General features: G+C 38.3%; 1 protein-coding gene across 1 annotated transcript in view; it reads left to right on the top strand.

The window, feature by feature from the left end:
• The first annotated feature begins 13,917 nt into the window (after positions 1-13,917).
• Positions 13,918-15,841, top strand: part of cntnap5l (contactin associated protein family member 5 like) — a 51,847-nt gene continuing 49,923 nt past the window's right edge. The window contains exon 1 of the mRNA XM_057362300.1: positions 13,918-14,172. Within this exon, the coding sequence (XP_057218283.1) occupies positions 14,070-14,172 (103 nt within the window). The 5' untranslated portion in view covers positions 13,918-14,069. The remainder of the gene's footprint in view (positions 14,173-15,841) is intronic.

Genomic DNA, 15,841 nt, shown 5'->3' on the forward strand with positions numbered 1-15,841 from the left:
ATTTCCTCTAATGAGTGCTTAGCCTTCATGACACGGGGTTATCTAAATATAGTCTATGCCTAGAGCCTGACACTGAATGAACTTATAAACAATGTGCCTTGGTGTCATATTAGACACTGTTGTATTCTATTGTTTTTTTATATATGCAAAAAGGAATGATACAGCGGCTTAGTGCGAATACGGTGCCAAAATCATAAAATCTCCTGTGTGACTAAAGCAATACAGAAGATTGAATGATCTTTCCACAAAACAGAAAGCATACCAAGACGTTTATAGGCTAAACATTTTGATTGAATGTTTTGCGTTTGGCTCTGGCAACCCAGGATGACCCTCATTATTGGTTTTGGTTCTGCTTTTACAGTTAAAAGCCGATATTATGTATCAAATGGTTTTCATAAAATGACTAACATAATGAGGACTTCCCAGAAGTTCAGTCTATTTTCAAATGATGACCTGGCAAAATGCATACTGCACTGACTCCAGGAGTCAATGTGATTCAAACAAACTTATGAATAATTTGTGTGAATAATGAAGCTAAAAGTTGATTTTTAATGAATATTTCGTTGTGAATATTGCAGGCGGCTCTCGGAAAAGTAATGTATTCAAATTCTCCTTGGGGTGCGAGTGAAACGGTACAATTGATTAAGTTATTGATGAATCACTTGTTAGGAAGTCTTGTCAAAGATGGAGAACCTCATCAGGTTTTTGTTGAACAAGTCCAAGCGCCATTGATTAAGCATTATTAAAGAAATGCATTCTTTCCTATTGACTGGCTATTAAATGCATATCAGCGAGTGGTGAGTATGATAAATGATCACGGTGTTTAGAGACTTCATTATTCATAAGCAATTCCAGGAAGATGCTGTAACGTAATGTAAATAATGCCGCCCATCCCCCACGTCGCCTCTCAGGAAACGATCTAACAGAGGATGATGAGGGAGAATGTGTTTACATTCCTGCTTTCAATCGCAGAGGTTTAAAGAGACAACCTGGAATTTCTGGTCCGCAATTAGTGTTATATTTAATCACATGTGGGTGGAATCACATTAAAAACACTCACATGACAAGAGTGTTGATGTATTTTTGATGTGGGGGCACAAATGCAAAGCAGTTGATGACATATCACGCATGGTGCAAAATTGGTCACGCTGGACATTCATGTTGATATGGCGCGGTAAGAGAGCTGTAATGTGTAATACAGTCTTAAATGAACAGTTCTTTAGAAACTAATATCTAAAAACTTGAACACGAAACTTAACAAAGCGCTACAAAGTGTCATTTCCTCTTGCGTACATTCAGTATTTGAACTGTGTTTGCTGTTGGGGAAATTTTAGGAGGATAAGGTGTAAATAAAATAAGGGTTTTTTCCCTATTTAAAATCATACACAGGGTTTTTCCTGGCTTAAAACGAGGCTGAGGTGGTGCCATCCTGATCTTGTACACACACACGTAGGCCTACCGTACCTTTAAGTGGCTTAACCAAAGTGACTTTGAGTTTGACATATTAAAAGTTCTAACAAAATTAGATAAAAATGACAATTATTATGTTATATAAAACATTACTTTTATTCAACCAAATCATTTTCAACTAACTTTTCAGCCCACAATAGCCAACTGAATTAACCAGTCTTTCAAAATGAGCAAAGCTCGTTCAAATCTTTCATTCTCTGCGGTTCACTTTAAATGATTCAAGGATCTTTTATATTCGCTAGTGACTGAAAAGTTCAATAGTTTAAATCAATCGGTTCAAATGAGTCATTCGTGTGCGAGTCGTTCTGAACGCAATGTGCGTTTATACTGGCGAACTCGCTGTGTACAGTATACGCTGATTGAACGATCCAACTGCACAGCTAAAGACATTACAATGATGTGCGTCATGTTAATTTAATAAATTTCAAGAAATTAAACGTACTTGGATGCAAAACAAACAGCCGTGAAACCAGTGTTGGGTAAATTACTCTGAAAAAGTAATTAATTACTAGTTACTAATTACATATTCAATAGTGTAATTCGATTACTGTACAAATTACTCTCTCCAAAAAGTATTTAGTTACTTATTACTAATTACTTTCTATATACTACATAAACCTTGATTAGTTAAGTGATTGAAGGATAGACATGAAATGACTTATTTAATTCATTCAAATAAATAATATTAAACTACATAAAGTACTCTTATTAACTGACCAAAGTATTACAAATCTGAGAATTATACATTAAAGCAAGGATTTTAAAGTTAGACTAAATTTTTATGTCAATTTCACTATTGCACACACATATTACACAAAGTATTTAGTTTAATTACATCAGAAGTAACTGTAATTAAATTACAGAAAAAAACAAGAGTAATCCCTTACTTTACTTTTTCAAGGGAAAAGTAATTAAATTACAGTAACTAATTACTTAGTAACTAGTTACACCCAACACTGCGTGAAACACAGGCTGGCTCTGGTTCTGCAACTCTTTTAGCGCCTCAGTGTGCTGATAACGAAACAGCGCCTACACTGTGGCGTAATGTTACGTGTCTGTTAAATGCACGGCACGTAGCATTTCTTGTGAAGACTCACAACATAATTTTGGCGAGAGCCTGAGGCGGCACGAAATTTGACGGATTTCACAATTTCTCTATGCAGGAAAAACCCTGCATACAGCTGCACACCACTTGTTTAAAACATGTAAATTGCGGGGTCCGTCCAGTTCGCGCGCAGAGCGAGAGTGCTCTGCTCACTCTGCGCATGGGTACTGCGCATGTCAGACACCACAGAGCCGCTTCAAGTTGAACACACCCCATATCGATATTAACTATTGTCTAATCCCGCATCACGTTGAAAAAATATATCGATATATCTTAAAAATCGATATATTGCCCAGCCCTAACGACAAGATCAAAGCTAGATAAAGGATACAAATTCTTTGTTGAACAGTGCCTGTTTGATTATGAAGGTAAGTGTTTTGTTTTCTTTTTGTTTTAGCGAAGGTGCTAGGATAAGTACCTGAATACGTGTTCTGTCAGTTTTTTTTCACTGTTGTTAAATTCCAACACGACGGCAAAACGGAAGTTCTTCTTGTTTGTTGCGAGACGGATGTTATGATACACTGCTTTGCGAAAAGGCAGAAGCTAAGTTACGTCATTGTGAAAAGGGCCTATTGCTTGGGAACATGATGTTCCGAATATGGTAAGAGGCATTACATTTCCGTAACACGCTTGCAGTATTCGACCAATCACTACGCACTGGTTAACTGGCCAATCATAGCACACCTCGCTTATCAGAGCGATGAGTTTTGTAAAAAATCAGCGCGTTTCAGAGAGGCGGGGCAAAGAGGAGATACAAACATGCACGGTATGTGGAAAATACAGAATTGTTTAACCTTAAATCGTGTATACACATTGCATTACATCTAAAACAAATGATAATATTTGTTTTAGCCGTGTCATATTCAATTCAATTCAATTTTATTTCATATCACCCTTTAAAAATTCTTTGCACCTTGCTGTAAAGTCTCATGTGGTTCCCGGTTTTATCCTTAAAGATTCTCACCTGACCTGCACAGTCACAGCTGCTGGGCATGTGTTGGTGTGCAACTGTCAGCTGTAGTCTAGTCTACTTTGATGTCGTTATCCCTATTTTTCATTCTTTCTGCATTCTGTCTTCATTTAATGCATGTCTTTCTCTGCTTTTGCATTTCTCTCTAACACCCATTCCTCCTGTTCTCATCCTACCCCAACTCTCTAGACACCGTGCTAATGAGCCCAGCTGTGTGTGAACATCATCGAGCCATTTATTGAAGCTCACAAGGGTGTCACAGGAAGAGGTGTGTTCAACCATAATTCTAATTATTCTACACGCCTCTCAAAACCACACAGCTCTGTTTCTCATCTTTCATCACATCATCATCCCTCAATCGCTTGCTGTCATTCAATGTTGTCTTCCTCTCTGATGGACTCCCTACTTAACATCCTAATCTGTAAATCTGAGCGGATAGATATTTGAAACTGCTGATAGGCTTTAAAAATCCCATTTATGGGAACTTCAAACCATTATACGGCCTGATGAATATCTAGTGCAACTGACAGAAGTAAATATGCAAATACTAAATCAAGTAACAAAGTCAAGTAGAACCACTAATCAGTTCATCAGTATGTCTCCATATCTCATTTACTGTACTGTATACATGAGTATACAGAGACATGATTGATATCTCTCCGAAAAGCCTCCGTAAAATATTGTCATTACAACCTTTTATCATTTTACAGGAGGTAGCTACATTTTGGCAGTATTCAGGTTTTGTCCTTGAAGACCTCCAACATAGATTTTTTCCACCTGTTTGAGAAGCAAACAGGTGCATTTTGATAAACAAAGAGAGAAAGCTGTCGGTATTTGGCCTTTGGTGTCTTGCAAAATTTGGTGTCTTGCAAGGCATAGATGCGAGGCTATTCTCTTTAAATTCTTTAGCGTCAGGATGTGCATCAGATGAAGATGCAAATTTGAATCAACCTTGGGATCGGAATCACAAAAACAAATGGTTGGAATGTTTTAAAGGTGCTGCTTGCTCACCGAGTTGTTTTTTGTTGTTAATTCATTTTTTTTATAAAAGAAGGTTTGAGTCATAAATCCTTTGCTTTGGTTTGATTGTATGTACTGTTTATGAGTTGTTGAGCTAAAAAGTAGCCATGCACGTGCTTATACACAGACGTAAAACATGTATGATTTTATCGAGTGTGGAGGTCAGCCTAGATTTGGGTCTGGTTGTAAGCTGATCCTCAGTCAGTTGTGGTCGACCACCGCAGTATTGGCTTCTCGTCTGACATTTGTTCCTAGATCAGATTAGTAAGGAAAAGCGTCCTCCCTTAGGAACTAATGGAGTTTTTATCTCCGTGGTTAGGCATGTGAAGCCGTCAAAGGCACCCCTAAGTTGTTATATGACCCATATCTCTCTGAAACACACGTTTTCAGATACTTAAAATCCTACCCTAAAAGCGTCTCTTTTAGAAACACAAACCTCTTTAGGCCTTACTTCAAAGAATCTTGGGGTACATCTTTGCTATTGTAACAATGGCTCCATTCTTAATCATTTTAAAACATTGTTGTTTTATATAACATCTAACAAACAAACAGCTAAGCCTTTTGATTCTCTTTTTATTAAATGAATACTTTACCTATATCTAAAAATTCTTTACTCATTTTTACCCATGTTGTTCTTTCTTGTGTGAAACACAAAAGCATAACATTTAAAAGCTATCGATTTCTGGTACAATAAAAGCATCAGGGAGCCATCCATCATTACACTAGTCTATACCTATAATATTGCTATATTGCAAGTCTTTCAAAACCATATAATAGTTTGTGTGAAGAATAGACCATAATTTGAGCTTTTAGTCCCTGAAAGTAACCACATATTTAAACTTTGTGTGTTGCCTAACAACATCTCTCCTTTGTGTCGAACAAAAGAGAGCAATACAGGTTTGGATTGACAGGAATTAAAATTTCAGAGTAAATTACTCATTTTAGACTTTTCTAATAGTCCTTTCAGATTCATCACACAGCACAACATCCGTCAAAAACAATTAATATTATCATCAGCATTACAACGCGGTTTACAATAGCCTCCCATTATAACTGTCTTTCTTCTCTTTTTTCTCCAATCCTATTTTTGTCTTTTGTTTCCGTCTTTGTCAAACTTTTGTGGTCGGCCTGCCTGGATTTGTCATTGATACAGCATTGTTTGCTATTGATCAACAAAATGCACCAAACCCACAAAGAAACAGGTGTACCGTAAGATTTCCCAAGCGACCAAGAAAACACAGACGTGAACTGTAGGTTTGTTTAAAGTATTCATGAAAGCGCTGCAATGCGTACATTTAAAGTGTCACTGCAGCACATTCCAACGCAGCTAGTTCTGCATTACTCCAGAACTACATGTTCGAACTGCAACACAAATGCTTTAACCTGTTTAAATAATGGATAAAATCAACCCCAGATGCATCAGACCACCAAAACAGATCAATCACACTGCCTCACTTCCCAGGGTGTGTTAAGCGCCTGGAGGTGGAGGAAGTATCAACAGATACATTTATTACTATTGATGAACCAATAAAAATTCTCTTTGGCATGTTCTTCACGGATCAGATTCATATATTTAGATTTGTTGGAAATTGATTTGTCTGTACTATTTAATAACGTCCATGAGACAGCTCTCTGGAATTCTTGATTCTGATTGGTCAGTTGCAGCATTGTGTCATAACTGATCACGCGGTTATTCAATTTCCAATAATGACCGGCTGTCAGTTTATTTGTACGTATTCAATGCTCTAATGAATTGACAGAAGGAATCAAGCTAATTACTCTAAAGGACATTGATTTTCAGTCCTGACCTGAAGAAAGGAGTTTGAAGAATTGTTTAATGTACGTTTTTATTTGCTGCGGAACTCCACTGTACAGCACTACTAGAAAGAGCAGGAATAATATTGCAGGTTAGAGAGTGCTAGACTGTCTTGTTATGCCCCGGGTCTCTGAATCAGGGCTAAAACCCTTAAGGCCGAGAGGGCAGGATGTCCTCTGGCTCCTCTGGATAAAGTAAATAAAGTTTTATCACTTACCTGTCTCTCAAAAACTCCAAACTGCCTGGCACAAATCCAGCGAGCACTCCTAAGGCATAAGAGGCAGCAGGGGCTGACCTAATCACCCTGGAGATGCTGTCTAACAGATGGCATTATGGGATGTGGGGAAAGCAGGAAGGGATTTGTCAGTGTGGCTGCTTGTTTTGCTCCCGGCTGATTCCGAAGGTGTTACTTTCAGGGCGCTGATGATCTGTGAGTGCCAGAGCAAGAGAAGGGAAAAGAGGAAGACAGTGTGAGAAAGCCGGAACAGATATTCATGATGGGGTGTACAGCGCAAAGCCCTGGATTGAAGTTCAAGAATTTGTGAGTATTAATGGGAGAGGAATTATGAGTTTAGGTGGTGGATCAAGCACTGAAACAGTGGTTTGCAAGATAAACTCAGGGTACGTTCTTCTGAAGAGATTAATGAAAGATTAAGAATTTATAAGTTAAAGTAAAACTGCAAGGATGAGAAATTGTAACACATCTATATTAAATATAAAAATATATATAAAGTATAAAATAATTTGGTGTATTATATATTCATTTTTTGCAATAAATTTAGGAAAAACTAATGACCAAATTAGTGAAAATGACCAAAGAACCGGTTGTATTTAGGAGAATGACTTGCCAACACTCTTAAAAATAATGGTGCTTCGCGATGCCATAAGAACATTTTCTACATGACACCAGCCAATGAATAAGGGTGTTGTTTAGCGAAACGATTGGGCATTTTCCAAAAACTTTAGAGGTGTCTTGATATCCTAAAATATATCAGTGCAATTGTTTTTGTCTCAAGATACACACATTAATGTTTGTTTGTAAAAACGTGTATTTAAAAACGACTTAAATATCCTAATTTACCTAAAGCATAGTCCTGGTTTAAGATAATCCCTGTCTGGGAAACCACCCCAAAAGGTTTTTTTTATAAAAAGGTAAAAAGGTAAAAAAGAGATGGTTCTTTTAAGAACCTTTGACTCAGTGGTTCTTTGTGGAACCAAAAAATGGTTCTTCTGTATGGCATCGCTGTGAAGAACCTTTTAAGCACCTTTATTTTTAAGAGTGAAGATGCGTCTGGCTAACAACAACACTGTCCAGTATTTATAGTTGACATTTTAGTAAGTGTTGAATATGAACACCACTGAATATGACATCACTTGCATGTGCTTGTTTTCAAAGACATCTTCAGAGGTTGACAAAACATTTGCTTAAATATCTGTATCCCCAACAGGTTTAGATGCAGCAGGGAATCAGCGGCAGAAAGTTTTAACAGTGCGGTCTTGACTTGATTCTCTGTCACATTAGCATCTGTGTACATTTGGGACAAGTTGGGAAGATGGTATTGGCCCATAGATGCAGGGCCTTATGGTCACACCTGCATAATCACGCTGTTCATGCTTGTATTTGCTGTTTGACCAACATGCTCTTTTTGGTGAAGCTGGTCATGCTGGTTTAGCTATTTAGGGGGCTTTCACACTATAGTACTTTTAGAGTGCACCCTGGTTCGATTGACGTCAGACTTTGCGTAATTTGGATAATGTGAATGTTGTTTTCCGAGCTATTTATCCATTAAAAAAAAAACCAAAGGTTAAAAAAATTGTGCATTGTGGCGCCTTCTCTTTTTCAAAACTATACAATGTGAACAGACATTAGCAGAGGAAAGGGGGAGGGAGTGTACTGTGAAAGCCCACTTAAAAAGCCACCACTGTATGGAATCATCATTCTATACATTAGACCAGCTTCCAAAACACAACGTATTGCGGTCTTCTCAAGGCAGTGCTAACTTTCGATTGTCTGCCACTTTAGCATATGTGTACATATCTGCCCTTTTCTTTGCCTGACTCCATTAGTGATGGCTGTATATCTTTGACTTTATATTGACTTTCTTTCATCTTCTGCAGGAAACTATAGCTGTAGATTATAGACTGACCCCTGCTCAAGAAGAGAGAGTCTTGTGCCAGCTCAAGGTATAAGCACACACACATACCCAGTTTTGGAGACTTAATGGAGATGTTTTGTTTTAACGATTATATTTATCCCAGATGTTTCTTCAAAACAAGAAAAACAACATTAAGGGATGGTTCACCCATTCACGTCTATTGTATAGACACACAGTAAAATCGCCAGTGTTAAAAAAAGGTCAAATTAACACCCACGGTGTATATATAATCCACACTCTCAAAGTGTGGATTATACAGTATAAACACTGTGAGAGTTAATTTGACCCTTTTTAACACTGGCGATTTTGCTGTGCACAAAACCACTGCAAGTCAATGGGGACCGTCATTGTTAAATTGTTTTATTCTTTAAAATATCTTCTCTTGTGTTCTGCAGAAGAAAGAAAGTCATTCAGGTTTGAATGGAGAAAATGATGACCGAATTTTCATTTTTGGGTGAACCAATAGACACAAATGAGACAATTGTTGATATACAGTAAGACATACAGTAACAATCTGAGGCATTGTTTAGATAAAAATTCTCTATTTGATCCAGGAGATACAATTAAGATATTTGTAAGATTTCCTTGTGAATTCTTTGGTCTATAGAGATTCACACACACAGACACAAAAAATCTCTGACAGGACGAGAACACGCTGTCATGTTGCTTATACTCTGAAAGCGTCTAAACCATTCAGCCAAGCACATGTTCCCGCTCACCCACTCAACACCCTCCCCACACACACACACACACACAATTATACACTTGTGTACAATCCCACAAGAATGAATAAGTCCCGGCTCTCTCTGGAAAGGAGAGGTTTATCGGCTTATCACAGCTGACTGACACCGTTCCCCCCCAACCCATTTCTCCTTCCTTTTCAGCACAATCCAACAGATTTATTGTCCTTCTTTTGAAAGACAAGCCTCTTCTAAACATCTGTTTCACTGTGAGCATTGCAGGTGAGCTAAATCCATGTCTCCGCTGTCATTATGAAAACACACACCCTGAAGAGACCTACAGGAGAGAGGGGATTTAAACCACGGGATCATTTTCTGTGTCTGAATGCAGATGCGTAGTGCGCGTGAGGTTTTACGGTCTAATTTGGCGCTACCTGGGCTCCATGTCCAGACACCCGATATCACATGCAGCTCGGCTGGGCAGACCGGAGGGGAAGTGGAGTGAATCGATACACTTGTTAAAGATTGCAGATAATGAAAATATGGGAAAAAATATATTCCAAGCCATCAATTTTTGATGAGAAGAAAGCCCTGGGAGGCAAAAAGACGCAAATCCAAAAGACGCAAATGTAGAAACAGTATACTGGATAAATAATTAAATGAGTATGCTCATCGATTCATCAGTCTTACTTATTTTTATTCTCTCCTTTTTTTTTTGAGTGTTAAAACCTTTACCATGAAGGTAACCTCTCCAGCCGATATTATACGAATGGCATTGTTTGTTTGCAAAGAGAAGTGCTGGGATTGCGGCTTTTGCTAATCCTGCAGCTCAAGTGCAGTCTCAATTATGTTTTTATCTATGTAATGCAAGCTGTTAGCACCTCTAAAGCCATATGAGAGACTGAGACTGCTCACACGAGATAGAGAAAATGACCCTTGATCTTACTTTGATAACATCTCTATCCAAACCGTAAACCTCTCTGAAACTGCACATCCTAGAAAAGTGTATTTCTCTAAATCCTCCAAATACTTTAGTGTGTTGTTTGGAAATAATAGGTGATTAGAGCTTTTCTCCATCCTCTGGTTAGGCCTGGGTTATGACATTACAGGAGTTGAATAATTTGTGCAAAGTTTGACCAGCCGCATTAAGTCTAGTTCTGCTGGTGCCTGTATTTAACATAAACAAAATATTGTCGATCTTGTCAGCTCATCTCTACACTGTAAATCCTTGCTTTTCAGATCTCCATGGGAACAGCACAGGAGACATGCCATTGGACTGCACCTGTTTCTTTGGCTTTCGTTAGCTCAAGCTTAGTTTCAGATGCTTAGGAGGCTTAATAATATGCAGACCAGACGATGCTCCACGGAGGCACGAAGATGACACGTCAAGACTTTCATGGAGGCGTTGAAAATGTCTGCTGTTCCATCAAGATAACCTTTACATCAAACAGAGTAACAGCTAAAACTCCCAGAGAGAGAGAGAGAGAGCGAGAGAAAATTTTGCATTCTGCAGAATCAGATATATGCAGACAAACACATCCTACACATTACAAGAATAATAACAAACAATGCAAGTGAGGTGGAAAAAGCAGACCAAATCACAAAAAAATATACTGACAGCGTACCTCTCTCTTTACAAAATCCATCAGTTTCATGATAATACATGTTTCTCGTTAACACTTCTTTCAACTGGACAAGGATGAAAACAATGAATCTTATTCTGGGAGCACTTCACAAAGCTTCTAGAGCAGCTAGCAATGTATCAATGCCAAAGCACGTACTATCAGTGATAAATGTGATTTTATATATATACAGTAAATTCTCTGGCCTATTTTGAGTCGCACCACTATATCCGAAATCTATTTTTGTACTTTTTTATTTGATTTACAATACTATATCTTACTGTAACCTATTTAATTTCCTATCAACTGTATTGTGTGTTTGAATGCTGTAGCAATATTGTAATCTAACGTTTTACAATAAAGTGTCATTGACTATGAATATTTTCACAACATGTATAAAGCAATAAACCCCAAGAAGCCATGGCTTGCAGTGCATTTAGAAGAGCTAACGGACAGTGCGTTAGCTCTTCTAAACTCTTAGCTCTTCGGTATTGTTAGCTGTAAATTCACTGTAAAATTCAGGGCTTATTGGTTTTATAAAACGGTTATTCCATACCTATCAAAGTTTCATAAAATAAACACACAGCAACCAAAATTGTATGATACTGCCAAGCAATATACTGTAGTTCTTAAGAAGCAGAATGGTTGTCATGCAACACAGATGCGGCAAGTTATTTACAATGGTTTTATTATAATGTTTTAAATGGTATGGCTGGAGTAAATACCACTAAAATGATTTATAAAATCGGACCTGCGATGTAAAATTAAGAGATTACATTTGACTAAAAAGCCTTTTGAAATGCACATTAAATATATCTACATCCAATTGAATAAAAATAGACATCCACACACACGCATTTACACACAGATGATAGAGAGGAGATTGTGTTCACGCAAGTACATCATCACTTGCCTTATATCACATTGAGCCTTCACAAATTAACCGGAGAGGTGGAGGGTAGCAGAGTTCAGGCTTTTCCTCATCAGTGAAAACGATTCCCATGTCCGCCATCCAGTGAAGGGCAGTGGAGATGAGAAGGCAGATTATGCTAAAAAATAAAGGAGAGGAGAGATTGTTTGCCGCTTTAAGGGTACGCTTCATTTCTCTTCATTTACTCTGAATTACTCCAAAGTCCCTCGGGAGGCTTGTCTTGCCGGTGCCCTTCAGTACATTCTACAAAAGCCTTGAGAAGTTCACACTTTCTTTACCTTGTAGGAAACTAAAATCTGGCTACAGCAAGCAGAGGTTAAGTTAAACAAATACGATCCCCAGCTCTTAACCTAGTAAAGGTGCGTGTGTAGTTCAGACAATAAAAGTGCATTTAATATATTTTTAATTAAATCTGCATTGCTGTTATACTCAAAATCAAATATTTGTCCAATATTTTACATTTTCTCCTAGATTATTTACAGAAAGCGTATATATTTTACCTTCAAGTGAGCACTGTTGCCATCAAGTCTATGACACCTTAAATACATCTCTTTGATGTGATCTGCCTTTGATCTTCTCTCTGCCTTCTTCTTTGAATCCTGGGATATTCACTTCTGATTCAATGCAATACATGAAAGTTTTACCATGAGTGCATACAGACTGAAAGGTCAGACAGTCACTCAATTACAGACATTTTAATTCAATGCTTGTGTATTCATAGACTTTCCCAAAGGGACTGTCACCAAAAGTTGTCACCTGAACTCAGCTTCTTCAAGATTCTACAGCGTTATGTATACCTATAATTGAATTTGTTCATGATGTCTTGCAGATTTGACTTTTTAGCCATGAACTGATGATTTAGACAGGAAGACAATATGCAGTTCTTGACATGGAAATGAATTGATTTGCTATTAAGCACATTAAACTAAATTAAATGTATTTGATGGCACTGCCCTGGCAATTATATTATTAGTTCTTCCTCAAAAGTGCTTAACCCTGTAAACATGATTTTGTTTACTACACTGTAAAAAATGATTTGTTGTTTTTTGTTGTTTCAACTTAAAAAAATAAGTTACCTTGTTGCCTTAAAATTTTAAGTTAGTTCAACTTAAAAATATTAGTCAACACAACGAGTTTGCAACAAATTCATTAAGTGAACTAATATTTTTAAGGCTACAAGGTAACTTATTTTTTTAAGTTGAAACAACAAAAAACAACAAATCATTTTTTACAGTGTATCGGACTGGTTCCTTTTCCAGCAGCTTTTGCCTTTGTATTTATTTATTTATTAATTAATTGCAAAACCCGCATCAGACGGTCTGTGGGAGCTGTTGTCTGAGGCTACAACAACTGCTCAAAGAGATGAGTAATGAACGGCAATATAAACAAAACATGCCATGACATGACAGACGTATAATAAAGATGTGAAATAGGCCTTCCACGTGTCATCATTTTATCTGCTTCATTTCCTTCTCGCTCCTAGAAAACTGAATTCAAGCGACATGGAAAGTGGCTGCTAACTGGATTTCTCCCACACACAGACCACTCAAACTTCGCAGCAGAAGAACTGTAGGTAAACTGTATTAATAAGAAAAGCAGATAGGTCTGTATGTGTGAGGAATAGAGAGGCAGCGTCTTGCCTCTGGAATAAAGATCAAACATGCCCTTCATATTTACATAGTCTGGATTACAGGGCACAATCTGTCCCTGTATTGCGTTGAAGGACAGAGTTTTCAAGCCTGTTTTCACGGGCACACACTAAGATTTTTAGCCCCGATTGGTGCACATTAACTATTCACTCCATGTAATGAAACACCTCTTTATGTTCCACAATGTCTTGTCAGCACATACTCAGCACCTGTCTATCAAAATGCGATATCTATGTGCTGTCAAAATAAATAACTGTCGTAGTGCTTCAAGAGGTTTTCGGGATTTGGAATGCGTTAGGGGGCACACTTACATTATTTCCACTTGCATTCTTAAATATAAGGTGTCCAAGAGCAACGTAGAATGCTTCTGACGAGAAAAACGTTCACTGATAGATTGAGACGCACCGAGAGAGAGAGAGAGAGAGAGAGAGAGAGAGAGAGAGAGAGAGAGAGAGAGAGAGAGAGAGAGAGAGCGAACGCGCACGCAAATGTTGGATCAGCCCTTCAGGAGGATCTGAGGAAAAGGCGGGAGGCGCGCGCTCATTTGTGGCTGCATCTCACTGTGGCGGGAGTCAGAACGCAACCTTTACGGGGCTTTTAACGGTTTTAACGGGTTTTCCCAAAGGCTGTAACGGAGGTACGTCAGAAGTATGGTGCGGAGTACTTTTCCAAACATGGGATTCCACAACTGCATCGGATTTTTTCTCCTCGCCACGTTGAGCGTATTAACTTCAGTGTTATCTGCGAGTAACTGTGAGTAGATTAATTTATTCTGCCTAATAATACTGTAAAGCAATATGTCACTTTAAACGTCCTGAGATAGGGAGACGTAAGATGCTGGTATTTAGCCATGCATCCTCGTTGAAAGTAACGTTAACGTTTAATTGCGCAATATCGACTGCTCAGGCTGCATATTGTGTCTTAATTTATAAATGTTTTTTTTAATCATACATGTGTTTATATGACTTTGGAGAATGATATACATATGAATAACTTTTTAGGCATATTTAAAATGGTATTTCTTAGGGAATGATGTTGTTTGGGGTTTTATAGGCTATAGGGAAAGTTTCTGGAAATGTCACTTTGTTTCGTATTTCGTGTGTTGCTGTTAATTTAGGCTGGTGTTATATAATTTAGGTTTAAGGCGTGTCCCTGTTCCCTCTTTAGCACTGGAAATATTTGTAGTGCAAAACTAAGTCATGAAAGTTTTCATACAGTAGTGTATACAATATTAATGTAAAATTAATATCATGCATTTACGTCATGCAGCCACACTTCAATGGGCATTTTAGTATATTATAACACTGTACAGTACACGTGGTGTTTAGGATATATGTACGGAACTCCGGTGGTCGGGACAGATTAGGCATAATGTTATTATCACAGTCGGACCTACACAGAAAAGGCAGAGGAACGAGACAGTTCTTCAATAAAGATTTTGGGGGGGGCGAGTAAAAATTATTATGTCAATTTTTTTTTACTTCACTGCTTGTGTCATTAAAGAGATTTATAGAACGTAATCCTCGTCTTTAATGTTTGAGCGCTCGTTCTCCCTCTCTCTGAACGTGACTTGTACGCTCTCTCGAGCACAAGCACACAAGGGCGTGCGCGCGCAGCAAACCACTTCTTCCTAGAAGTCACGCGCCGAGTTCCACAAGCTTGTTTCATGTGTTTAGAAGGCAGTGCGTGCGATGGGAGACTACTGGAGAAAAGTGCTAGCAAACCATATGTAGATCTGCACTAAGCGAAAAGATACGAACGTGGAAAGGTGCAGTACATGTGAATGCGGGATTGGTGCGCAAATTCACGCCAAAGCGTGTGTGTATGTGTGATTTTCTGGTGTACTGAAGAAATGTGTGAGGTTTTGGGTGCTTGTGGCGTGAAAAGTGTTATCCATGTTGTGGGTTGCAGTGGCGTTTAAATGTAGAACTAACTTTAGTTTGTAAACGCTTTAGTGTGCAGTACAAAAGTGTGCTTTAAGGTGCACTACAGGTTTTTCGAGGTTTAGTATGTTGTAGTGTAGTGCGTAAGTATGAATGGTGTGTGATTGTTTTGTGTGCATTAGAGGGTGTCCGCGTATTTGGGCGTTTAATAAAGGAGTGTGTTGGTATGAACGTGATTGATTTGTGAGTGTTGGGGTAGAATGACTGCTGTCTACAAGCAGTCAGCCCGTCCACTGTCAGGCAGAGGTGCTGCAGCTTTGCAAGATAGAGAAGTGGCGTTTAACTCACTCCCTGCTGAGAACAAAAGCCCTCTGCGGATTTCAATCTGTGTCTCACAGATTTCAGCGCCCAGGCCCCTCAAACAGGTGTGTGAGTGATTGAACTCTTGGGCCCTTGCCAGCAGAAAATAACTCTCCTTTAAACAAGTTTCACTTTCAAAAAGTGCTCTGAAATAGACAGCAGGATTGAGATCAGGGCTA

Source organism: Triplophysa rosa, linkage group LG20 (genome assembly GCF_024868665.1).
Source record: "Triplophysa rosa linkage group LG20, Trosa_1v2, whole genome shotgun sequence".
NCBI classification, from domain to species: domain Eukaryota; kingdom Metazoa; phylum Chordata; class Actinopteri; order Cypriniformes; family Nemacheilidae; genus Triplophysa; species Triplophysa rosa.